The sequence below is a fragment of the Lissotriton vulgaris genome, chromosome 5 (assembly GCF_964263255.1).
Source record: "Lissotriton vulgaris chromosome 5, aLisVul1.2, whole genome shotgun sequence".
NCBI lineage: Eukaryota > Metazoa > Chordata > Amphibia > Caudata > Salamandridae > Lissotriton > Lissotriton vulgaris.
The window spans coordinates 1,889,573,489-1,889,599,668 of record NC_141693.1 but is presented as its reverse complement, the minus strand read 5'-3'; the positions used below and the strand labels follow the sequence as shown (position 1 = coordinate 1,889,599,668).

General features: G+C 47.7%; 1 protein-coding gene across 2 annotated transcripts in view; it reads right to left on the bottom strand.

Annotated features, from left to right (window-relative positions):
• LOC147717634 (E3 ubiquitin-protein ligase TRIM39-like) overlaps window positions 1-26,180 on the bottom strand; it is a 304,954-nt gene that overhangs the window by 83,902 nt on the left and 194,872 nt on the right. The window contains exon 6 of one of the 2 annotated variants that reach the window (XM_086924428.1): window positions 18,078-18,104. The exons of the other annotated variant lie outside the window; for it this stretch is intronic. Within the exon in view, the coding sequence (XP_086780554.1) occupies window positions 18,078-18,104 (27 nt within the window). The remainder of the gene's footprint in view (window positions 1-18,077; window positions 18,105-26,180) is intronic. 2 annotated transcript variants of the gene reach the window in all.

Here is a 26,180-nt window from a genome sequence, read left to right as displayed (position 1 = left end):
CCTCTGTGTTGACCAGTTTCAGAGCTATCTGGAGGAACTATTAGGGGGGCAAAGGTCACCGCCATCTGTAATTATAGTGCATCTGGGAGGCAATGACTTGGTAAAGTTGGGGAGACGAGTATTGCTGGAGCACATATTGTCAGCAGTCAGTTGGTTGTCCAGGAGGCTTCCGGGGTGTGCGATTGCTTGGTCCCACATGATTCCCAGAAGAGTCTGGCGGGGGGGTCTGTCTGTGTCGGCATTGAACCACTCGGTAAAGAGGGTCAACAACAAGATCGAGAAACTGTTTCGCTCTACTCACTTACAAAGCATTCCTCATGGGTGTATCCGGTGTCATCACTATTATTTGAATGATGGGGTGCACCTGTCCAGGGCTGGGAATGAATTACTCATAGGAGACTTCGTAGCGTGGCTGAGGGCGTTGAGGAGACATGACCTTTAGGAGGTGTGGGGGGGCCGGATAGTCGGTCAACTATCCGGCCTGTGGCGGTAAGGTCATGATCGGTGAGAAGTGATTTCAAAGTCCCTAGGGGGGGCGCCACCCAGTATGGATGGGAGCGCCCGGGGGGAGGCGGCCATTGGCCCCTCCCACGGGGAGGCGGCACCCACTACAGATGGGTCGCCTAGGGGGAGACGGCCATAGGCCCCTCCCAAGGGGAGACGGCTATATGCCCCTCCTACGAATTTCCCGAAGGCCGGATATCCGCTCCGGCGGAATAGAGTGTGGGGAAGGGGGGGAGTCCACGCTGTCCTTCTTACGGATACCTCGCACGAGAACTCGGACGACCTTTAAGATGGCGTCGAGTGAAAGGGGGCCCCCACGACAAGGGAAGTTACAGTTGGCAGTGAGGGTAAAGTCCTCTGCGCATGCGCCACTCACACCGTGAGGGCGGGAATTTGGTAGTAGGGATCTGACACCGGTTAAGACCTTGCCGTTGGCCCTTAATGCTAGGATGTACAATTTTATTTTAGAATGTTATGCATTTTCAGGATGCTAGACTCGGCTAGGAAACCTTTGTATTAGAGATTTGTTAAGATTAGCCAAAGAACTTGTCTTCATCAAAATGTAATGTGAGATAAAATTGTACATGATTCATGAAACGTTTTAATTTAAAGTTTGTTTCATATTTTAATAAATACGGCCGGGGGGGTAACTCCCCCCCGCCTTCCAAAAGTTCAAACCTGTGTCTGTCTCCTCCCATGGGGAATTGGTGTTGGGAGGGGGTGGCGTGCATCCCAGCCCATATGGAAAGGGAAGACAACTCGGTCCCCCTGAACGTATGGATGGGTGCCCCGATCCCCCCGGGAAACCGTTGTGGGCGGGGTGTGAGTCTCGGCTGGTATGCCCAAAGCGGCGTAGCCAGAGCACGCCCTTCCCGCCCAGAAGGGGTTGTCCTAAAAACCCGCCCGGAAGTCCGCACACGGATGGGCGTACCTGAGGTGGGCCCCCGCCCTCCCGCAGATGGATAAATAGAGAGGGAATCCAACAAAGCTTCCTCTTGTTCCAGTGCTCTGAAGGCTGCACCACTCGTCGCTCGTGAGCCCTCGAAGGAACAAGCGGCAATTTTGACCCACTCACCAGCCCCCTTTTTGCAATGTTTTTTTTTAATAAAGTAATTGTTGATGATATTTGAATGTATTAAAAAGATACAGTAATTTTTCATCATGGATGTATGCCTTTGATTGAATAGATGTTTGTAGGCCTTTTTTCCTTTGTAGAAACGTAGAGGAATGGATCAAATAATAAAAATTGTCTTGTGCTTTAGGACTTTTTTCCCTTTGTAGCAATGTCAAAGTTGGTGAATTATCAAGCTGTTACAGATTAGGCGTATTTTCTTTCCTTAGTAGGTAAAACAACTGTCGTATTTATTTTGGTCGGGCGGTAAGGTCATGATCGGTGAGCAGTGATTTCAAGGTCCCTAGGGGGGGGCGCCACCCAGTATGGATGGGAGCGCCCGGGGGGAGGCGGCCATTGGCCCCTCCCACGGGGAGGCGGCACCCACTACGGATGGGTCGCCTAGAGGGAGACGGCCATAGGCCCCCCCCAGGGGGAGACGGCTATATGCCCCTCCTACGAATTTCCCGGGGGCCGGATATCTGCTCCGGCGGAATAGAGTGTGGGGAAGGGGGGAGTCCACGCTGTCCTTCTTACGGATACCTCGCACGAGAACTCGGACGACCTTTAAGATGGCGTCGAGTGAAAGGGGGCCCCCACGACAAGGGAAGTTACAGTTGGCAGCGAGGGTAAAGTCCTCTGCGTATGCGCCACTCACACCGTGAGGGCGGGAATTTGGTAGTAGGGATCTGACACCGGTTAAGACCTTGCCGTTGGCCCTTAATGCTAGGATGTACAATTTTATTTTAGAATGTTATGCATTTTCAGGATGCTAGACTCGGCTAGGAAACCTTTGTATTAGAGATTTGTTAAGGTTAGCCAAAGAATTTGTCTTCATCAAAATATAATGTGAGATAAAATTGTACATGATTCATGAAACGTTTTAATTTAAAGTTTTAAATTTGGTTTCATATTTTAATAAATACGGCCGGGGGGGGGGGGGGCGTAACCCCCCCCCCCCCCGCCTTCCAAAAGTTCAAACCTGTGTCTGTCTCCTCCCATGGGAAATTGGTGTTGGGAGGGGGTGGCGGGCATCCCGGCCCATATAGGTCTCGCCTTTGGGACCTTATAGGTTTTTAGCCAGAGATATTTACTTGACCTATGTTTTTAAGTTGTGATGTGCAGAAGTGTACAGTATGGTGAAAATGTATAATAAAGAAGCGTTAGAAGTATTATATTAAAAAAGCTGGGAATTTGTATATGCTTGTTTTAATGGTTGTTTGCTATTGGTTCTTTTGTTATTGGGGGAGAGTTAGTTAGTGAGAGAGATAGAGTTAGTGATTCAGATAGTTATTGAGAGAGAGAGTTGCACCATGCAGGTGCTAATATTACAGTTCTGATGTTAGTAAAAATGAACTGTTTTCACCAGCACATTGCAAAAGAAGTTGAAAACTGTTTTAAAAATGGTGTTATGGGGGAGTGGCCAATATTTAATACCGGCTTAATGTTAGCCTCCTGCATATATTATGTTATAGGTTATAGAGAATTTGTATCGCGCACTAATACTCTAGAGTGTCCTGGCGCGGAAGTGGGCTGGGGTGGAGGTAGGAGTCAATTAGACGGTCTGATTAAACAGATGTGTTTTTTAAAAAGTTGAAAATCTTGAATAATTCATTACGCGCATGGTTTGATCTATACAGAATAGTTTAGCGTAGTACACCATGAAACATATAGAAAATATTTGCAAATATGTTTTTGGGGTAAAGTGTGCAATGTTATTTTGTATTGTAGATGGTATTTAATTTTTTAGGGTGTTATGTACATTTGGGTATGCCTGCTGCAGTTGTTTTGAGAGGTGGAACAAAGGAGAACTTGATTCTTTTTGTTCATAAAAAAAAGAAGCATTTTAAGGGTAAATAGGGGTTTTAAGAGAGAGAAAAGGTACAGGAAAGTGGAGGATGTTAGAGAAAGTACTTTACGTTGTGTGTGGAGGTATGGCCATATTGGAAGGAAGTGGGTGAGGAACAAACCACGGACGGGAGAGGAGGATGATACAGAAAGTGTAGTAAGATGTGTGCTGTGTCTGCCTGCTGTTGCTGTGGCGTCGCTGGTCTGGTTCCTGCAAAGCTTTGTCACAACCACCTGTTAATTGATGTTAATGGGAGCGCCTCAGGGCTTCTTTACATTTGTGTAAAACTTTGGCTTAAGGTGAACCGTAGGTTATTGCATGTGGGGGAAGTGTGCTGTATGCCTGCAAAAACTGTAAACCAGCAGTGTCGCAAAAGGCAAAACTAAAGGCAGGATGCTTAGTATATTAATACACTAAACATCCATTGGCAAAAAAGTGGAAAAGTAGTACTTCTCAAGCTGTAGCCAAGCCCCTCTGTACAATAAAAAAAGAAATGGTAACTATACGTCTCATACAAACGTAATCTCAGTTTGGAGAACTCAGACGTTGATGCTTCCAAGGTCTATGAGCTGAGCCGAGTTTAAATTGTGCTTGTTCAAAAGTAACACCTACCATGAGACGGCCTCCAGCAGGCAGGCTTTACTATATGATGGGCTGATGGGCATCAATTATGGGAAGCCATAGCTGCTTTGTCTGACCTGCCATTCACATTTACACTTCCATTCCCTTTCCTTTCCCTTGTCTCCGGGATGCTTAAGGGAGCAGCGGGCAGAGAAAGTAAACAAGGCACACACAGAACTATTTACTTTCTGTAGTAGCCTGCCCTTATCCTTCCTGTAGCCAGTCACAGAAGTGCCACCCTGAGCTCCGGGGGTATCATACGGAGTAGCCTGGCAATCAAGTGCCCAGGTTGTGTCATCCAAAGGACACTTAATGTCATTATATGACCATGTATAGTGCCAGCCCAAACATAACCAACATTTAGGATGGCTGCACCAGTACGGCCCGCACCGGACCAGAGATCCAGGCGGGGGCACGAGCCCCTCCTTGCCCCCCCCTGCAGATGCCCATGCTGGCCATGTCGCCCCCTCATTGCTGAGTGGGCCCAGTGTCACATCTTCTATACTATAGGGGAGGGCACCTTTAAACCAATTGGTATTGTCTTGCTAGGTTAGCAGAATTTCTATTTCCTCATATGCACTATATTCTTCAGAAATTTCACCTACTTCATATTTGTGAAATTGCTGTGTATCATCATCTACAGCGGGGAATTTATCCTAAGGGTAAAATGCCTCTGTCCTACATGCTTCGTGTGCCTCTGCAACAAAGGTAACACCCCCACCCTCTAGAGTGTGGCCATGTTGTAGTAGCTTTTGAGTAACTGCGCATCTGCAGTAATCGGAAATATATTTGTGCCATGTTGTGTAAGAAATTAATTACAGAGTTCGGCTAACACAGTGCGAATAATATCCTTTCAAATTTGAATGTAGCAACAGCCAATACATAGGGTATATCTATTCAGCTGAGGAGGATGTTCCCTACCACCACGGACGTCTCCGGTTTAAAAGGTGCATAGGGATCTCTGAGGAAGCACAATTGAACTACTCAGTTGATTTGTACAGCATACGAAACCAACCAACGTTGGCAGTGCAATATCGTGTCATTTCTACTAATTAGTAGGAACTGCACGTTTGTGGACAACATAAACTTAGGATGATTAGACAATTCATATGTATGTATACATATATAATAATATAACAATCTAGTGTGCTCCTATGATGCAGAACCCTTACCTACTTGTCTAGGGTGCAGATGGATGCCAAGAAACCCCCGGCTAGATGGGAAAGTAAATGATGTGCTTACAGTGCACCAGGATACAACAATCTTTTATAGGGCCCTTCAATGGTTCCCTCACTATCAACCTCCACCAGTGCTCCTTATCCCTCCAAATCTCCTCTCTCACATGTATTTCATTTCTTTCATAGCACCTTTCATAATCGTTTATGGTGTTGGACCACTTTAAAAGGAAACACACATAGGCAAAATGAATAGTACGTGCGTAAGTCAGTGCATATTGTGGTGTACACTTTTTTAAAGAGTTCTTGGTATGCAGAAGTACAAACTCAGGCTTCAAAATCTAACACAATGGTTAGGGCTACATTTACTAATACAAATTAAGTTCTATCCGCAGCAGAAGGTCATTTTTAATACACAGGATTTGCGTTGCTTTTTCCCCATTGCACAACACAGCAAAGCAACTTTGAATGAATGAATGAATGAAACTTTATTTATATTGCGCAGCTATGCCCAGTGGGCGTCAAGGCGCCTAGTCCGAATACAAACTGTACGCAGAAAGAAACAGGGCCTACTTGTATGCTTTGATAAAGAGCCACGTTTTCAATGACTTCCTAAAGAGGTCCAGGGAGGGCAGTAGTTTAATTTCCAGGGGGAGTGAATTCCATGTCCGAGGAGCCAGTATGGAAAAAGCTTTGCTCCCCCATCTAGCCTTCTTGGCTCTCGGAATGACCAGTTGATTAAGCTCACTGGATCGTAGACATCTACTTGGAACATATCTAGAGAGTAATGATCCAAGGGCATCAGCTGAACCTGCAGTTAAGGCCTTGTAAGTGAGGCAGAGGAGTTTGAAAGTAATCCTTGAGGGGATGGGAAGCCAATGAAGGTTCTTCCTCGCTGCGGTCATGGAGGCTAGCCAGGGCAGAGCGAGAGCAAACCGTGCTGCCGCGTTTTGTATGATCTGCAGGCGCAGGAGCAGACCCTTGTTGGCCCCTGCGTACACTGAGTTACAGTAATCAAGCCTTGAACCAACAAGGGCGATTACCACCTGTTTCCGTGCTTGTGGGGACAGGTAGTGTACGATTCTCTTCAGGGTCTTGATGACTCCCCAACAGGTGGCCACCGTTCTGTTGACCTGGAGCTCCATAGAGAGCTGGGTGTCAAAGATGACGCCTAGGTTCCTGGCAGATTGTGTCGGTGTTGGGCAGCTCCCTAAAGAAGGGGGCCACCAGTCATCTGACCATATGCCCTGGTCCTTGCCGAAGACCAGGACCTCTGTTTTGTCCCCGTTCAACTTTAGAGAGTTGGCAATCATCCACTCTGCAACAAGTTGCATGCAGGCTCTAAAGTTGGAAGCGGTTTCACCAACAGAGTGAGTCAGGGATACCATAATCTGCGTGTCGTCGGCATACGACACTACCTCCATCCCCTGAGATCTTACTAGTCTTGCAAGTGGGGCCACGTAGATGTTAAACAGGGTCGGACTCAATGCCGACCCTTGTGGCACCCCACATTGCAAAGATTTAGCAGGGGAGAGGTAATCACCTAGCATGACACGTTGCTCTCTTTGTTGAAGAAAGGAGCTCAGGAGACTGAGTGCCGGTCCTTCAACCCCAGCCTCCCTTAACCTAGTTGTTAAAGTAAGGGGAGACAGGGTGTCGAATGCTGCTGAAAGATCTAGCAGCACCAGTACAGTGGTTAGACCCGAATCTACTTTTCTGCGGATGTTATCCATGACTTTCGTCAGCGCCGACTCCGTGCTATGCAGCTTTCTAAAGCCATGTTGGGACCCGTCCAGGAAACCAGAGGTCTCGAGGAAATTTGAAAGATGGAAATTCAAATGGGTCTCCAACATCTTAGCCGGGGCCGGCAGAAGAGAGATGGGTCTAAAATTCTTCAGTACTCCAGGGTCCAAGGTGGCCTTTTTAAGCAGCGGTTTTACAATGGCTTTCTTCCAGAGTGACGGGAAGATACCCTGCTCCAATGCTCCATTCGTAACTTCCAGCATTGAAGGGAGAATAGTCTCTCTGCAGTTCTTCAGAACTTTCAGAGGAACTGGATCAAGAGGAGATGACGATTTAGTTCTGTCCAACAGGCTATTGAGATCCTCTAGCGAGAGGGCAGGGAAGTGATCAAGGGAATGAGAGGATTCAGTAGTCACGGCTTCCAGGCGTGTAATTTGGGAGAGGTCATCCGCACTAAGTGAGTTCCCCTGCGACTTTAGAGCTATGTAGATATCATCTATCTTTTTGTAAAAAAAGTCAGATATGTCATTGCATAGCTCCTGGGAAGCGACTACAGGATCGGGGACCTGGAGAGAGCAGAGAGAGTCCACAATTTTAAAGAGCTCTTTGGAAGATGTTAGGGAACAGGTTAGATCAGAAAAGTAGTCCTGTTTCTCCTTAATGATTCTATTTTTGTACTCTCGAAGTAGGCTCTTGTAGTCTTCTCTATCTTTGAGATCCCAGGATTTACGCCACTTGCGTTCCTTCTGTCTGCAAGATTGTCTAAGAAGCCTCAGATCGACGGAAAACCAGGGGGCAGTTGGCTTCTGTCTAGCCGCAGGTTTCAGGGAGGGGGGGGCTAGTTCGTCGACGGCTCTGGTGATGGTATCAGCGAGTTCTTGGGCCGTCTCATCTACATTCCGCTGAGATGAAATATGGGCATTGAGAAAAAAAAGGGGCCACAGCCTCCGGAGTACAATTTTTGAAGTTCCTTTTGAATTGTTTTTTACCAGAGACCGCACTGACAGCGGGGCAGGGGATATCTAAGGACAGCGGGACTGCTGAGTGATCAGACCAGGTAATCGGGACCGGGGTGCCAACACTTAATCTGGGGTCGTTGGAAAAGATCCCGTCAAGGATGTGTCCCGCCTTATGAGTCGGGAGGAGAACTCGTTGGACAAAGTCACATGCCTCCAGAGAGTTGAGCAAGGAGCAGGTCTCTTTAGAAGTAAGATCCTCTAGGTGAAAATTAATGTCGCCCAGAATAGTAAGATGGGGTCTACCAAAGTAGGGTTCCAAAATTCTGAAGAGTTCTGAGCAAAAGTTAGCTCTGGTCCCCGGGGGCCTATAAAGTAGTATGCCTGAAAAGGAGCTTACTGGAGTGTGGACAATACAGAAGTAAAGCGCCTCAAAAGGATCCGTAGAGACCGATAGGGGTTTAATGGTACATGTGAGAGTAGATTTAAAAAGAATGGCAATTCCACCCCCTCTACAGCGTTCTCGGTCTAACCTTAGACAGGTATATCCTTCAGGTATGGCCAAAAGCAAATCATGGCCCGAGGACTCGGTGGCCCACGTTTCAGTAACAAAGATCCAATCAGGATTCCTTGAACTAACGAAATCGTGGAATTCAATCCCATGTTTGATCAGTGAACGCGCATTGATCAAAAAACCATGTTTAGATTGGGAGGTATGACTGGCCGGCAAAGGAAGAATAGAGAAGCTGCGGACCTGAGTGGGACCGGCAATAGAGACGCTGCAAGAGGGACACTTGTGGGCGCAACACAGTACCTCGGGTCTAAGCTGATGATGGCAGCCAAGCGCCGGGGGTCTAAGGGAATGAAGGGTGGCATATAAGTCCTCCCGGGATATGGGCGCGTAGACACCGGGAGACCCAGAGTCCAGCCCGTCCTGCAGCGCGTCCTCAGCGCGGACGGGCGCAGACGGGCAGGACTCTGGCACGACTCCGGCGCAGATCCGGCGCTCCCGCTGATCGCGTCCGCTGCGCGGAGTCATCTCTGCCCGTTTTTATGGCGCCTGAAATCGCGTCACAATTAGCTGCCTGACCTAAGATGGCCGCCAAAACCGGTGCTCTGCTCTCGGCGTCAATACTCGGCCGAGAGCAGGTCCGGTTCGAAAATCAGGGGTTCAGTTGCTATGGAGCGCAAGGGGGCTGAACAGGGGGGTCGCAAGCACCTATTACAGTCAGGTGCACAAAAAGTACAATTTCCACAGTTTCAAAACTTTGGTTGCGGCACTGCGTTTCTCTAAACAATAATAATTCTTCCCCTTAGTGTGCTGGCCTGGCCTGCCAGCAATTAATTGGAAAAAATCTTTGCATCATTTCTCTCTCCTTACTCTACTTCACCTCTACAACCTTTGCCTCTCTCTTTTAACCTCTCTAGCTCAACCTCTCTATGTATCTTCATCCTCTCCCTATCTTAGTTCTCTCAACCTCATCTTTGTCTTCCTCACTCCTCTCTCAATATACTTCACTTGCCTTCATCTCTCGAACATGACCGTGCCTCTCTGGATCACTCTGTGCATTCATCTATATCTATATCTATATCTCTCAATCCCCTTTCTACCTCAACTCTTTCTCTCTACCTCATTCCGCTCTCTAATCTTACTGCACTTTTTCCATCTGATCTTCCAGTACCTCTCCTCCATCTTCTTCGGTTTACACATATCATCTCTATCTTTTCCTCATCTCTCTCCCCCTCTCCCAGAGTCTCTACCGACTTGTCTATTTCTCATCTCAGGGCTTTCTCTACCTCATCACCCCTCACTTTTCTCTCTCAGTTCTCGCACTAACTCTTATCTGTCTATGTCACCTCTTCCTACCTCATTGCTCTCTCACAACCTACCTTCGCAATTTACTTTACCATTATTTCACTACCTCACTTTGCCACCACTGCTTTCTTTCATATTACCTCAGCTCCCTTTTTTTCACCTCACTTGAATATTTTAACTCTTTCTCCATGTACTTCGATCCCTACTTTACATATATTTCTACATCTCTTCCTCTCCCGTGATTTCAAATCTCCTGCTATACTGGTCTTTAAATGTTTCTGTCCATCTCCTGTATCCTGCTGTGTCACATTACTGTTACTTAGCAGGGTAACAGGTAGCTGTCTAGCCAGAGAAGTGCACCCACATAAAGAGGACAAGACAGGGGAAGAGAATTAAGACAGTTATATGATTCCATTTAATGGAGCATAAAAAGCATCAGAGTAGCACTTTGGTTTTCACTGCAAGAACACTAGTAGTGAATGGGACTATATTTGTGATTACATATATTCGGAAACTAAAGCTACAATTACAAACAATATGTGCATATGTCTTACTTAAATACTATGGACTGGTCGACTAAATATCAAACGTCACCATTAGTATGTGCTTTATATAATGGGAGTATGAAGTGACTGGAGGATGGTACAGAAAGCAGACAGCACTACCCAGGGGTAGAAGATGATGCAACTGTGAGTGCTGTGAAGAGAGTGGAGATTGGAAAGGGGCGACCACTCGGTCCCCCCGAACGTATGGTAGGGGGCCCGGATCCCCCCGGGAAACCATTTTGGGCGGGGGGCGTGTCACGGCTGGTATGCCCGAAGTGGAGTAGCCGGGCGCGCCTTTTTCCCGCCCAAGAGGGGTTGTCCTCGACACCTACATCGTTGGCCACGCCCAGGAGGCGTACCGGAGGAGGGTACACGCCCTCCCGAAGAGGAATAAAGAGAGCGGGAATCCGAAGAAGCATCCTCTTGTTCCTGTGCTTGGAAGCTGCACCCACTCGTTGCACGTGAGCCCTCGACGGAACAAGGAGCAATTTTGAGAACTTGTAATTCTTGTGTTTCTCTTTCAGTGACTTTGAGGCTCAGGGTCCAGAAACGCGTTGATCAACGTAGATCGGACACTCGATAATAATGCATGGCAAGAAGGCAGGAAATAAGTCCGGAACCGACCAGATGCTTCGCATGCTGGTAAGAGATATGGCGAACATGAAGAAGCAGATGGCCGCGATGAACAATCCGGGTAGACCGAAGAAGGTAATAGGCCCGGCTTTGCCGAAGGTCGTCCCCGAGGGTAGGGGAAAGCGGGCCAGGAATAGGGCGGCAGGGGGTGATGTCCAGGTTCCCGAGTTACCCCCTGCAAGCCCTGGTCATTCCAGTCGAGGCCCCGGTACCGATCCCAGACGCGGGTCAGCCGATTCCGGTTGTTGTTACGCCCGCCAGCGAGGAGGACATGCCTCCGGAATTAGCCGCCCAGTTGGCCGCATGGCTTGGCAGGAAGACAGGGGGTGCTACGGCATCGGCAGACACGGCCGAAGAGGCCAAGTTATTAATACAGCAGTTGCGGCAGTCGCGAGAGGCCGCGAAGGCGAATCTCCCTTTTGTTCCCCCACAGGCGATCTCGGAAGGACCGGCAGCTGGTGTCGAAGCAGCAGCGAGAACAGCACCGGAGCCGGGTAATCAAGCATTGCCGATGGCAAGGGAGGGGTCTTTGCCCTCAAGGCGGGAGAAGGTGGTCCAACATATACCGTTGGCCACAAAAGAATTGATATGGGCTGATAAGTATGTGAACATGTTTTCCCTGCTGACTGACCATCGCGAGATGGAGTATGTTAAGGCACAGAAGGAGTTGTGGCACCCGAGTGTATGGCGAGCAAAAATGGCGGGATTCAGGGTGGATGAGACAATCTCGAATTGGGCCAGGGCCTTCGCAATGTTTTCTGCAATTATTGGGGAACGTAAGCCCGAGGTTTTGGCCGAATTGTCCTGCTATCAGGCACGAATAATGGATTTTTATGATACATATGAGGGTGACGAATGGATGGGGTACGATATGAAGTTTCGTAAGGCCAAGGAGTACGATTCATCTCTGACGTGGGATTGTCTCGACTCAATCTCTTGGCAGAAGCAGCTCCTGCCGGGCGCGACGAAGTCGTCCTCGCTTGGCGGGAATGGGTCGGGGCCTTCCCGCCATCAGCCTGCGACGCCCTTTCGAGCAGGCCCCGCGGGCGACCACCAACCAAGGAATGGTGGGAATGGGGGTAGGAAAGGGGTCTGTTGGAATTTTAACAGAGGCAATTGCACTAGGCCACAAGGGACATGTAAGTTCAGACATGCGTGTGCAGGTTGCGGAAACTCTTCACACCCCGAGAGCTCGTGCCGAGCCAAGAATGGTGATACAGGGGGTAGAGGAGGGGCCAAACAGGTCTGAGCGGGACCATTGGGTACCGCTACCTACCCCTGTAGATATCATGGCAATGATTCCCTGGCTAAACGAATACCCTGATCATGTCTCCGCTGGGGTGTTGAGGAACGGCTTCTTATATGGTTTCCACATCCCGGCGGGGGATTTTCGAGGGGAACCACTTTGTAGAAACCAACCGTCGGTTCAGCATAATCCAGCGGTGGTTGAAAGGAAGATTGCAAAGGAGGATGCCCATGGCCGGGTAGTTGGCCCATATAGACACCCGCCAGTAACTAATTTCATCTGTTCCCCGTTGGGAGTGGTTCCCAAGAAAGACCCGGGGGAATTTAGGCTGATCCATAACTTGTCAGCTCCGAGGGGTCTTTCAGTGAACGATGCCATTGACCCAGGGGTTTGCTCGGTGCGGTACGCATCCTTCGATGATGCCGTCGCCATGTTGAATCGCTTGGGGCCCGGAGCGCTGATGGCGAAGTCAGATATTGAGTCAGCGTTCCGGTTGCTCCCGGTACACCCACGGGATCAGCGTCTGTTAGGCTTTGTTTTCCAGGGCCAATACTACATGGATAGATGTATGCCAATGGGGTGCTCCATCTCTTGTGCTTATTTTGAGAAATTCAGTTGTTTTCTGGAATGGGCGTTCACCAAGGCCACTGGCCATGCTCAGGTTATGCATTACCTAGATGATTTTTTGTTTTTGGGGCCAGCCGGCGACACAAAATGTGCGCAGGCGTTACAGGAATTTTGCACTCTCATGAAGGGGTTCGGGGTGCCATTGGCACCGGGTAAGACGGTAGGACCATCTACTTCACTCGAGTTTCTGGGAATTGAGCTCGATTCTGTGGAGGGATGTTTCCGTCTGTCAGTGGAGAAAGTAACGAAGTTCAGGGCTTCCCTGGAACTGTGCATTAGCAAAGAGAAAGTTACCCTCCATCAGTTACAACAAGCAGTGGGCCAGCTTAACTTTGCCCTAAGAATGATACCAATGGCCCGCCCCTTTTCCCGCTCTATTGCACAAGCCATGGTTGGAGGGACACCACCGCACGAGACTGTCTGCAGAGGTTCGCCAGGACATGCGCATTTGGTTGGCATTTCTGGCGGATTTCAACGGTCGAGTGGTATGGAACAAGCCACCTGCGTCCTCAGATGAGCTGGGTTTGTGGACCGACTCGGCTGGGAGCGTGGGATTTGGCGCTATCTTTGGTAATCGATGGTCGGCGCAAACATGGCCGACGTGGTGGCACACCAGCGGTATCACAGGTAACATTGGGTTTCTCGAGTTGTTCCCCATTTTTGTGGCTCTGAAGGCATGGCCGGATGAGTTCCGAGATCGATCTGTTGTGTTTTGGTCCGACAATATGACTGTCGTTGAATGTATAAATAATCAGGCAGCACGCTGCAAGTGGATATTGAGATTACTGAAGGAAATTGTACTACTATGCATGAGACTGAACGTACAATTCAGGGCGAAGCATGTGCCAGGTGTACTGAACCAGGCGGCTGATGCACTCTCTCGTTCACACATGCAGGCTTTCAGGGGTTATCTACCTTCCGCGGACCTAGAGGCGGTACCATTTCCCGAAGCACTCTGGCTACTCGGTGCCCCGGATTACAAGACCTCGTGGCAGCAAGCTTAGCTCCCAGGACAAGGAAGGCATACGAAGGAGCGTTTCGTTCCTATTGTGCATTTTTGGGTCCGGCTGGGGGGGACAATTGGGGACAGGAGGATTATGTCCTGAAGTTTCTAGTAGCACTGCACAGTGCAGGCCGATCAGTGGCAACGGCCAATAGACACCGGGCCGCCATTTTATTCATGGCGCAGGCGCATGGCATCAAGGACCCAACATCGTCCTTTCTAGTGAGGAAAGCCCTTCGTGGTTGGCAACGCCTTGAGGGTCGTAGAGTAGACGAGAGGCGCCCGATTGGGTTAGAAAGGTTGTCCCTCCTGATAGCGATACTCCCCACGACATGCTCCTCCCAGTTCGAGGCAGTGCTGTTCCGGGCCGCTTTCGCATTAGCATTCCATGGGGCTATGCGGGTTAGCGAGCTGGTTGCTAGAAATAAGAATGATGTGGAAGGAGGTCTGTGTCGGGACTGCATTCTGATTAAGGGTGACTCAATGATGGTCACAATAACCAGGTCCAAGACCGACCAGAGTGCTATGGGAGACAGTATTGTTGTCCAGCGCATGCGAGGGTCCCCCGTGTGCCCGGTAAAGTGCGTTGAGGAATATTTGGCACAAAGCGGGGAAACATGGGGGGGAAGCTTGCTGAGACACATCGACGCCACCCCACTGACGAGGTTTCAGTTTCAGAGGGTGTTAACAATGGCAATCGCAGCAGCGGGCTTGGACCCGGGCGATTTCGGGACCCATTCCTTTAGGATAGGGGCTGCTACAGAAGCTACAGCCAGGGGTCAGAGTGTTGAGAAGGTGAAACAACTGGGACGATGGTCCTCGAACTGTTATAAAAGGTATGTGCGGTTGCACATGTTGTGAAGTCACGAACACGACGTCGCTGTGCGTGTTTCGGCGGGACGAGGGCTGTGGATGGGCGCCGGCCGTTTTACCAGGAACGGCCTGCTGGAACACAGTGCCTATACCCTCCTCCCTTGGACAAATAGGACCATCAGTCCACCACTAGCTCTATAAATCACTCAGTAGACGGCTTAAGACAGACACAAAACTAAGGTGGTAAGACCGTTTACACTACCCAGGAACCCTGATAAGCACTGCCTTCATCGCCCATTAGCATGCTTACAGTCCAACCCTGTTAATTCGACATTGGAATGAACTAATATACATCAGGATTACAGTATCCGGGAAGGCGCCCCTTGGACCCCGGTTCCTCTCACATTCTCTCCAAAAGCGACGTATCATAAACTTAAAGCCCTGAAGAAGTCCCAGCTTGGGACGAAACGCGTCGGCTGTATATGTTTCACTGCAAACTGAAAATAAAGATTAAAAGAAGACTATCAACATCTCTTTGAGAAATATTTCTTCATTGTGCTTAAATACCATTTGCACTTATTGTCTTGCTTTTTGTGGTGCACTTTTGCGGTTGTTTTATTTGCACTAAAATTCCCTAGGGAATAGGCATAGTGATGATGGGTGCCATCCAGTGTGCACACAATCCCCTTCATTAATTCAAGGGTCAACGAATATTACGGGGAGAAAGTTAGTCAGGTGCTGACTCTAGGAAGGGTCCATCATTATATTTTGTTCCTTATGTTGTGAAGTCAATTTTATGCACTCACGCTTCTTGTCTTCTGTTTGGTTTACAGTTTCGCGAGCAGGCTATGCGGGGCGGACTGGTCAGTCAACTCGGCACCTGGGGAACAGCGGTCAGAGATCACCGGCTGAGGAAAAAGTGGTGTGGGTCGTAGGCCACTCATACGTGAGACGGGCCGGGGACGTATTCAAAGCAGGTGACGTGACTCACGCAGCTGGGGAATACGGGTACAAGGTGACCTTCCACGGAAGGGGCGGGCTCTGTATTGACCAGTTTGAATCTTTTGTTGAGGGTCTGTTAGGGCGGCAGAGGTCACCGCCATCTGTAATCATAGTACACCTGGGGGGCAATGACTTGGTGACACTCGGGAGGCGAGCATTACTCGAGCGAGTTTTATCTACTGTTACCTGGCTGGCGAGAAGAATCCCGGGGTGCACGATAGCATGGTCCCACATGATTCCCAGGAAGGTGTGGCGGGGGGGCCTCTCTGTGCCAGCATTGAACCATTCAGTTAAAAAGGTAAATAATAAACTCGGTAGGTTGTTTCGCTCGGCGCAGTTGCACTGTATTCCACACGGATGTATTTGGGGGGATCACATGTATCTCGATGATGGGGTCCATTAGTGCCGGGAGGGGAATGTCTTACTCATAGGAGACTTCGTAGCATGGCTAAGGGGTTTGGAAAAATATGACCTTTAGTAGGAGTTGTGGGGGGGCCGGATAGCCGGTCAACTATCCGGCCTGTGGCGGTAAGGTCATGATCGGTGAGCAGTATTTTCAAGGTCCCTAGAGGGGGGCGCCACCCACTATGGATGGGAGCGCCCGGGGGGAGGCGGCCATTGGCCCCTCACACGGGGAGGCGGCACCCACTAAGTATGGGTCGCCTAAGGGAAGACGGTCATAGGCCTCTTCCAGGGGAGGAGGCGGCTAGATGCCCCTCCTACAAATTTCCCGGGGACCGGATATCCGCGACGGCGGATGTGATAGACAGTGTGGGGTGGGAGGGGGTCCACGCTACCTTCTTACAGACACCTCACACGAGTCCTCGGACGACCCTTAAGATGGCGTCGAGTTAAAATAGGGGGCCCGCAAGACAAGGGAAATTGGAGTTGGCACAGAGGTACAGTCCTCTGCACGCCCGCCCTCACACCGTGAGGGGGAGAGTTCTGGTAGTAGGGATCTGACACCGGTTGCGACCTTGCCGTTGGCCCGTAATGTTAGGATGTACAATTTTTTAATTTAGAAAGTATGCATTTGCATGATGTTAGACTCGGCTAGGAAATCCTCTGTACTAGAGATTTGTTAAGGTTAGCCAAAGAACATGTCTTCATCGAAATGTAATAAATGAAAATTGTACATGATATGAAACTGTTATTTTTATATTTTAATTTTGTTTCATATTTTAATAAATACGGCCGGGAGGGTAACTCCCTCCCGCCTTCCAAAAGTTCAGAACTGCGTCCGTCTTCCCATCCTTGGGGATTGTGTTGGGAGGGGGTGACAGGCATCCCGGCCATATGGAAAGGGGCGACCACTCGGTCCCCCCGAACGTATGGTAGGGGGCCCGGATCCCCCCGGGAAACCATTTTGGGCGGGGGGCGTGTCACGGCTGGTATGCTCGAAGTGGCGTAGCCGGGGCGCGCCTTTTTCCCGCCCAAGAGGGGTTGTCCTAGACACCTACATCGTCGGCCACGCCCAGGAGGCGTACCGGAGGAGGGTACACGCCCTCCCGAAGAGGAATAAAGAGAGCGGGAATCCGAAGAAGCATCCTCTTGTTCCTGTGCTTGGAAGCTGCACCCACTCGTTGCACGTGAGCCCTCGACGGAACAAGGAGCAATTTTGACCCACCCAGCCCCTTATGGCAACGTTAGTACTGCAATAAAGTGATTTGCTTTGACTGATACCATGACAATATTAGTTCTGCAATAAAGTGATTTTGTTTGATAACATTTTCTGGCCTTGGTTTAGCAGATGATAACGGTATAAGTTTATTGATGTAATGAATGTCTAGTAGTAGAGTACATGGAGTATATAGAGATGTAAGCAATGGTTTGACATACATTGTATGGCTTCTATTCTAGGAACTCCATGACCAGCCATCAAAGCCCCAGCAGCGCTGCAGACTCCATGATCAGTGCATACACCTGCAGCAGTATAGACCACAGTAACACTACAGATCCCAGAAGGTCTACAGACCCCGGGAGTGGTGCAGACCTTAGCAGTGGTGCAGACCCCAGTCTGCTCAGATCCCAATCTGAGCAGCTCAACAGACTCTGGCAGTGCTGCAGGCCCCAGCAGCGGCGCACATCTCAGCAGTGCTGCAGACCCCAAAAGTGGAGCACCTCCTAGAAGTGGTGCACCTCCCCAGCAGTGGCACAGAATGCAATTATGCTTTTTATTCGTTCTCTCCAAAATAGCTGGTCTATATTCTGATGCGCTCTATAACCAAAGCATCAACACCAGAACACGCAGAAAGAGCTCACCTGTCTAACAGCAGAGACTCTCCGACATGGTGCACATTGTTAATATATGATTGATATCTAAAAAATACAGAGAGACTCTTAGATACCCCTTACGGCAAATACTCACATAAAGTGAACCAATGAAAGATAATTAAAGAGGTAAAGGATAAACAAGACGGACAGTCTAGTTACCTGCAAAGCTGCGGGCCCATCTCCAGTCTACAGGAAAAACAAAAAACATATATAAAAACAAACAGAAAATACACGAATATGGATCTACAATAATCATCTAAAATTAAAAAGGCACATTTTAACTGCAAATATTTTGAAATCTAATTTACTTAACAAGGTAATAACTCTTACACAGCCCGTTCACCATCCCTTAGTCAAACTGCCAAGTATATGAACAGTATCCACACGTTGTCTCTGCTCACTGCCCCAGTGTATGAAGCTACATATTACATTACACTGGCCTGGACCAGCTCAGACGGGCTATAGAAATGTATCTCAATGTCGGAAGAGGCCAGGGTACACTAAACACTATCTTTCTGGTAGCCTTTTTGGTTCACCACTAAAGGGTAAGCCCTGGTTCCTTAGACTTCCCCAGAGCCTGTAGAAAGTGTTACTTACCTTTGGCAATGACAGTCCGAGAAGTGGATGAGGGCCCTGCACTGCTGCTTTAGAGTTTTCACAAGCCTTCAGCTGCAGAGCAGAAAACGTTGAGTTTGAAAAGGTTCAAACTGTCCGTCTGAAACCAATCGCTGGTGGTAAGGCATAAGATGAGCCCAGAAACTCCTTAAGGCCCTGTGGGGAAATGGGAAGGAGCTGCAGACGACCAAGGTATGCCCACCAAACCCATCTGAGGAGTGTCATCCCTAGGTGTCAAAATAACCCAGGCGAGGATATGGCAGGACTGGGCTCAGTGCCAAGGCAGAGCCAGGCACCGGCCCAACCGGACAGGAGCCAAGTCTGAAGACAATTTCAAAGTTGAGTTGGAGTCAATGGACGACCCTGACCCTGACCCTGACCATACAGACTTTTTCAAAGGTAAACGCAACCTCTGGAGCCTCTAAAGAAACGGAACCAACCAGCGGCGTCTCCCCTGCTACGGTGGAGGAGCATCGCCCCCCCCTTCCGCCTACAGCCTAAAAACATGAAAAATAATACATGTTTTTTATCGTTTTATTTTTCCTTCCCGGGCTGAGTCTTTCGAGGTGGGGCCATCGGGGTAACCGTGATGAAAGGTGAGTGGTGAGCATTGTTCTAAGTGCGCATGTGGGTTTGGCCGGCTGTCTCAGGACAGCCTAACCGACATGCGCACTGAGCGGTCTCCAACCCGAGATGCGTTGCCAGGTTGGAGACAGCAGACACATGCTCCCAGTCTCACTGGGAGAGAAAATTGAGGGCACTCAAGCCAATCAGGACGCCGCTTTCATGCTGCCAGAAGCATGAGGGAAGGAGTTAGGCCCTTGTTCAGTGGGGAAGGCTGGACCTTGTAAATAGTTTTATACCACAAAAAATGCCACCCCACTCATTCCATTAGCCCTTGATTATAGGCAACACATCAGCTTCAGTCAGATATGTCAGGTATTTTATTTACCTTTGTTCTCATAAGTTTTTTTAAAGAATCATAACTTCTCGTGGCAGAGAAGAAACACTGTACATATAAAAAATAATAGACATATTAACAACAATACAGTATTTACAACATGAACAAAATCACAAAGTGAGTCATACAAAACAACTGTACCAGTTTCAGGGTATTCAGACAAAGGTGCAAAATAATTATGCAAACCTCAATGACCATAGATGAATAAAGTTTTTGAACACTATTTGACAGAGTCACATTCACAAGGAGATATCACATTACACAAATGTTGTAATTCTAGAAACTCTCAGTGATCAGAAATTACGTCTCCTTTCATGCCGACGCGTTTCGAACTCCAAACAGTAGTTATGGGTTCTCTTCAGGGCCTGGTTGCTTTCTGTCTGTATGTGTATGAAAGAAAGGTAACAGTGTGTGAGTATCAGTGTGTAACCTACTTAATTATAACTGCTAGTGATGTATCACATTCGGAAGTGATAATACCTTATTTGTCGCTGTTGTTCTCAGGTGGGGTATTATGCATCATTGAGACTGTCGTCTGAGGGAAATTAAATTAAAACAATCAATTTCAAGTAACGTTCTATGCTAGCTAGCTCTGCTGTGACCTCATGTCAAAGCGCTGCACAACGTACCTTTCAGTGTTTATCGGTCCATGTGGGGGCCATCCCTACGCGCGGTGGAGTTTTTGTCCTAGAGGAAAGGCGGGGATAGATTTACTGTCATTGCGCTTCTGCGGTGTTCTTAATGAGCATGGAGCTTTATGTGAACGGTTCCTACCTTTTAAGCCGGCACCGCGCGTTTCGGGAGCCGCTGGCTCCGTTATCAGCTGGTTTCAGTCGGTGGTTCTTAGCGCGGGTCCCATATACAATCCCGTGTTGCTTTTCGCTGTGCGCTATTTGGAAAGGACAGGGGGATTAGTTGAAGTCCCTGTAGCGGGCAAGGGTGGTATCTAGCATCCTTCAGAACAGCTCACCTCGTTTAAGCGTCTTACTTCCACCAGGATTCCGCTCGCTATGGCAGGCGGCGGCCCGGTTGCTAGGTGACTAAGAGGGGTTCTGGGACCATAGGCATTCTGGGTAATGTAGTTCACTCTGGTTGCGCTGAGAGCAACAGAAGCTTTATTCTAGTTCGCCTGGTGTTCTACCCTTCAGACAAGGGGGGGCATAACAGACCACGTGGAGCCCCACGTAATTAAGACATTATAGCCTGGACACTTCTGACAGAGAATTTAGTCCATTAAGCGTGCTATTAAATTTTAGAATGAGATATGCTTCTTTCCTAAGGAGTGTTTCTTCGATATCAATTGGGCCCTTATTGACAATTGGCGCTATTGTCCAAAGTACAGTCCACTTAAAATCCATTTCACTGTGATTTTGATCCAGGAAATGTTGTACCATGGGAGCACTTACAACCTTCTTTTTGATTCTTGACCTGTGTTGGGTCACACGGCTGTTGACCTGCTGGGTGGTTTTACCTATGTAGATCTTCTGGCAGTCACAAATGATCGCGTATACCACATTACGCGTTTTGCAATTTGAAAAACTGGCATGTTTGCATTTGGTACCTCTATGGACAAACTCCACCCCCTCAATTGTGGAGTCGCATGAAATGCAGTTTCCACACTTGTGGTGTCCTTCAATAGGTTTGAGGCCCCATAGTGATAGTAAATCACTTTTGGGCTTTGGGGCTGTCACGTCGGCTCTAATGAGGTCCTGACCAATACTTTTATTCTTCTTGTACGCGAACAACGGTCGCGGGAAAGGGCATTCAAGTCCTTCAAGCAAATGCCAGTTTTTTAGGATCATCTGTCTCATTTTATGCGTGTCTGGTCCAAATGTAGTTACACAGACCAGCCGGTCCATGTCTTGCTTGGCCGTTCTTTCGAGTAAGCACTCCCTAGGAGTGTATTTTGCCCTCTTCATCGAATTACTCAGTAATTTCTTTGGATAGCCCCGATTCTTCATCTCATTGCAAAAACGAGTTGCATGTTTCTCATAGTCTGTTATTTCCGAGCAGTTCCTCCGTATCCGAAGCAACTGCCCGTAGGGCAAATTGTCCCTCAGACTCCTGGGATGTGCACTTCGGTGGTGGAGGATGGTGTTTTTGTCTGTCTTCTTTCGAAAAAGAGAAGACTTCAAAAGTCCATCTGTGCAACTTGCAACAGATGACAGATGATCCTAAAAAACTGGCATTTGCTTGAAGGACTTGAATGCCCTTTCCCGCGACCGTTGTTCGCGTACAAGAAGAATAAAAGTATTGGTCAGGACCTCATTAGAGCCGACGTGACAGCCCCAAAGCCCAAAAGTGATTTACTATCACTATGGGGCCTCAAACCTATTGAAGGACACCACAAGTGTGGAAACTGCATTTCATGCGACTCCACAATTGAGGGGGTGGAGTTTGTCCATAGAGGTACCAAATGCAAACATGCCAGTTTTTCAAATTGCAAAACGCGTAATGTGGTATACGCGATCATTTGTGACTGCCAGAAGATCTACATAGGTAAAACCACCCAGCAGGTCAACAGCCGTGTGACCCAACACAGGTCAAGAATCAAAAAGAAGGTTGTAAGTGCTCCCATGGTACAACATTTCCTGGATCAAAATCACAGTGAAATGGATTTTAAGTGGACTGTACTTTGGACAATAGCGCCAATTGTCAATAAGGGCCCAATTGATATCGAAGAAACACTCCTTAGGAAAGAAGCATATCTCATTCTAAAATTTAATAGCACGCTTAATGGACTAAATTCTCAGTCAGAAGTGTCCAGGCTATAATGTCTTAATTACGTGGGGCTCCACGTGGTCTGTTATGCCCCCCCTTGTCTGAAGGGTAGAACACCAGGCGAACTAGAATAAAGCTTCTGTTGCTCTCAGCGCAACCAGAGTGAACTACATTACCCAGAATGCCTATGGTCCCAGAACCCCTCTTAGTCACCTAGCAACCGGGCCGCCGCCTGCCATAGCGAGCGGAATCCTGGTGGAAGTAAGACGCTTAAACGAGGTGAGCTGTTCTGAAGGATGCTAGATACCACCCTTGCCCGCTACAGGGACTTCAACTAATCCCCCTGTCCTTTCCAAATAGCGCACAGAGAAAAGCAACACAGGATTGTATATGGGACCCGCGCTAAGAACCACCGACTGAAACCAGCTGATAACGGAGCCAGCGGCTCCCGAAACGCGCGGTGCCGGCTTAAAAGGTAGGAACCGTTCACATAAAGCTCCATGCTCATTAAGAACACCGCAGAAGCGCAATGACAGTAAATCTATCCCCGCCTTTCCTCTAGGACAAAAACTCCACCGCGCGTAGGGATGGCCCCCACATGGACCGATAAACACTGAAAGGTACGTTGTGCAGCGCTTTGACATGAGGTCACAGCAGAGCTAGCTAGCATAGAACGTTACTTGAAATTGATTGTTTTAATTTAATTTCCCTCAGACGACAGTCTCAATGATGCATAATACCCCACCTGAGAACAACAGCGACAAATAAGGTATTATCACTTCCGAATGTGATACATCACTAGCAGTTATAATTAAGTAGGTTACACACTGATACTCACACACTGTTACCTTTCTTTCATACACATACAGACAGAAAGCAACCAGGCCCTGAAGAGAACCCATAACTACTGTTTGGAGTTCGAAACGCGTCGGCATGAAAGGAGACGTAATTTCTGATCACTGAGAGTTTCTAGAATTACAACATTTGTGTAATGTGATATCTCCTTGTGAATGTGACTCTGTCAAATAGTGTTCAAAAACTTTATTCATCTATGGTCATTGAGGTTTGCATAATTATTTTGCACCTTTGTCTGAATACCCTGAAACTGGTACAGTTGTTTTGTATGACTCACTTTGTGATTTTGTTCATGTTGTAAATACTGTATTGTTGTTAATATGTCTATTATTTTTTATATGTACAGTGTTTCTTCTCTGCCACGAGAAGTTATGATTCTTTAAAAAAACTTATGAGAACAAAGGTAAATAAAATACCTGACATATCTGACTGAAGCTGATGTGTTGCCTATAATCAAGGGCTAATGGAATGAGTGGGGTGGCATTTTTTGTGGTATAAAGCCAGAAGCATGAGAGCAGCGTCTGGATTGTCCGCAGGGGAGTCTAGGAACCTGTGCCTGCAGTGGAGAGGAGCAGGAGAGCACGATGCGGTGGACGGCAGGTAAGTCCTTGTGCTAGGTTTAGTACATGTATAAACTAACAGGACTGCTCATGCATTTTCTTATGTACATTTGGCATGTGGATGTTCTTATTATGATTTATATTTTGCTGTTAAGCCTGTGCCTCTGCCGTGTTCTAGATCCTATGGGAGTCAGGACCGGCAGATGCAAGGAAACTGAGCAGGCAAGGCTGTGTCTGGTGTTCACTCCATACACTGGTATTTCAACTTAATGAAGGAGTTTACTTTTCATATTTCGCGGACTTCATCTTTACAATTAGACGATGAGCTGGTTGCAACACAAAGAACTCACGATTTTGGAGATAAAAGGATTTTTTTGTTTTCAAGAAAAAAATCAAGCAATTGTACTGGAATAACTACTTGAGTACACAGTGTTATTAGCTAGGACTGCTGTGGGTCTTCAAAAACGTTTATATGCTTTCATTGATTTTATGGATTCACTCGATCTTGCCACTAATTTTTCTAAATCTTACATCATGACGATTGGTACTCAGAAGGCTGCTAAGCACAAGTTCTTTTGTAGGAGGGTAGAACTAACAAACGTTTCAACCTTCCCTTACTTGGGTGTGCTGTTTGATGTCCGAGGGACTTGGGTTGTGCAAAGAACACTTAAGAAGAATGTTTTGGCAAGGGCAGTGGGGGCAACCATGGACTTTGCAAAAAGACTAGGGACAAAGCCTATACCTCCCCTGCTAAAGGTGTAAAGAGAAAAATTTATCCCTATGAGATTCCACTCACTTGCAGGGTCCCGCAGGGATCATCCCTAAGCCCCACCCTTTTTAATGTGTACCTAAGACCACTGGTCGAGATAGTACAACCTTATGGTGTTAGAACAGCCACATACACAGACGACACCAAACTGGTAGTAGAACTCGAACACCCTAAGGAAAGCTCTATTGACCTAGAGTCTTACCTGGAGCAGATAGCCACATGGATGGACCAATCTTTCCTCAAACTCAATGGGGACAAAACGGAGCTAATCATCCTCGGAAGTAAAGCCGAGACATATTCTAACATAAGTTGGCCAAGCTGCCTCGGTTCCCCCCAGCCCAAAGAGAAGATTAAAAGCTTAGGAATCTGGCTCGACAAATCTCTCAAACTTGACCATCAAGTAGTTCTAGTAGCAGCCACGTGCCTCGGCATCCTAAGGCAACTAAGAAAGATCCTACCACTACTCCTGGATACTGCGCGCAGAACCATGGTACAATCCCGGATTCTTCCCCAGCTGGATTATTGTATTTCACTCTAACTAGGAACTCCTAAAACCACGATTAGGAAGCTTCAGATAGTGCAGAACTCCGCAGCCAGACTACTACATAATATTCCAGGAAAACAATCAGCGAAACCAGCATTAATAGCACTACACTGGCTGCCTATAACAGAACGCGTTAAGTTCAAATCACTATGTATTGCGCACAAGACGCTCTGGAACACAGGCCCAAAAATAAATCATGCCCTCTTAACTTTTCACCAACCCTTACGTAATCTAAGATCTGCCAACCTCTTCCAATCCAGTGTACCCAAAACAAGGAGGGCAAGAGCAGGCGAACGCATGTTCTCGTACAATGCCACCATCTTATGGAACTCTCTCCCGCCCAAGCTCAGATCCATTCCTGACCATCTAACTTTCAGGAAACTACTGCATGTTCTGGAATAACCATGTTTTTAGTTAAGACTCCTTCTCTAAGTTTGTCGCTTTGACAGCGCTGGCATGCCTATGGGTAGCCATGCACTCAACAAGAATTGATTCATAATAATAATAATAATAATAATAATAATAATATGGCCACTTATGGCTGTGATGTGTGCAAAACAACAGTTGATGGACAGAATGCAGAACAATGTCATACATTCACCCCAATGCAGAGATCTGGGCCTAAATCCATCGTTTTTTGCACTCCACACCACCCCAGTTCAGACATGGCCATATGCAAATCAGCCTCAACCCTGTGCCTCATGGGAACAGTCCAGCCCAAACTGCCAAAACTTAGGAAGAAGATGCTTATGGTGTAGTTAGGCTGAATCAGTCTAATGCTCTGTGGGAAATATATGTACCTGTTTTGTATATGATATGGCTTGAACTTGTGGAGCACATACATAAACATATTGTGGGCAAGCACATGTCTATTCAGACGCTGTTGAATACTACGCATTTGCTTGGCATATTGTGAAACGCAATGCAGCACACAATTTTCACGTTTCAGGATCATGCAACGTGCCACCATCTTTGGTTTCCTGTAAGCCTACGGGAGAGATTATTATGGGCTGATTAGCAGCAGTTTTAACAGCTATCAACCCTTCATTTTTGTAGTGTTTTTTTCAATGCATTTCAGCATTTGACCCTGCAGGGAATGACATATTGAAACTGGGTGAAGTACAGGTTTTTTTGTGGTTACTTTTGGGACATTTGGGCTAATGCTGGTATTAATTGAATGCTTATTATTATATATATATATATATATATATTGGAATTGAGGATAAGTGAACTAGTC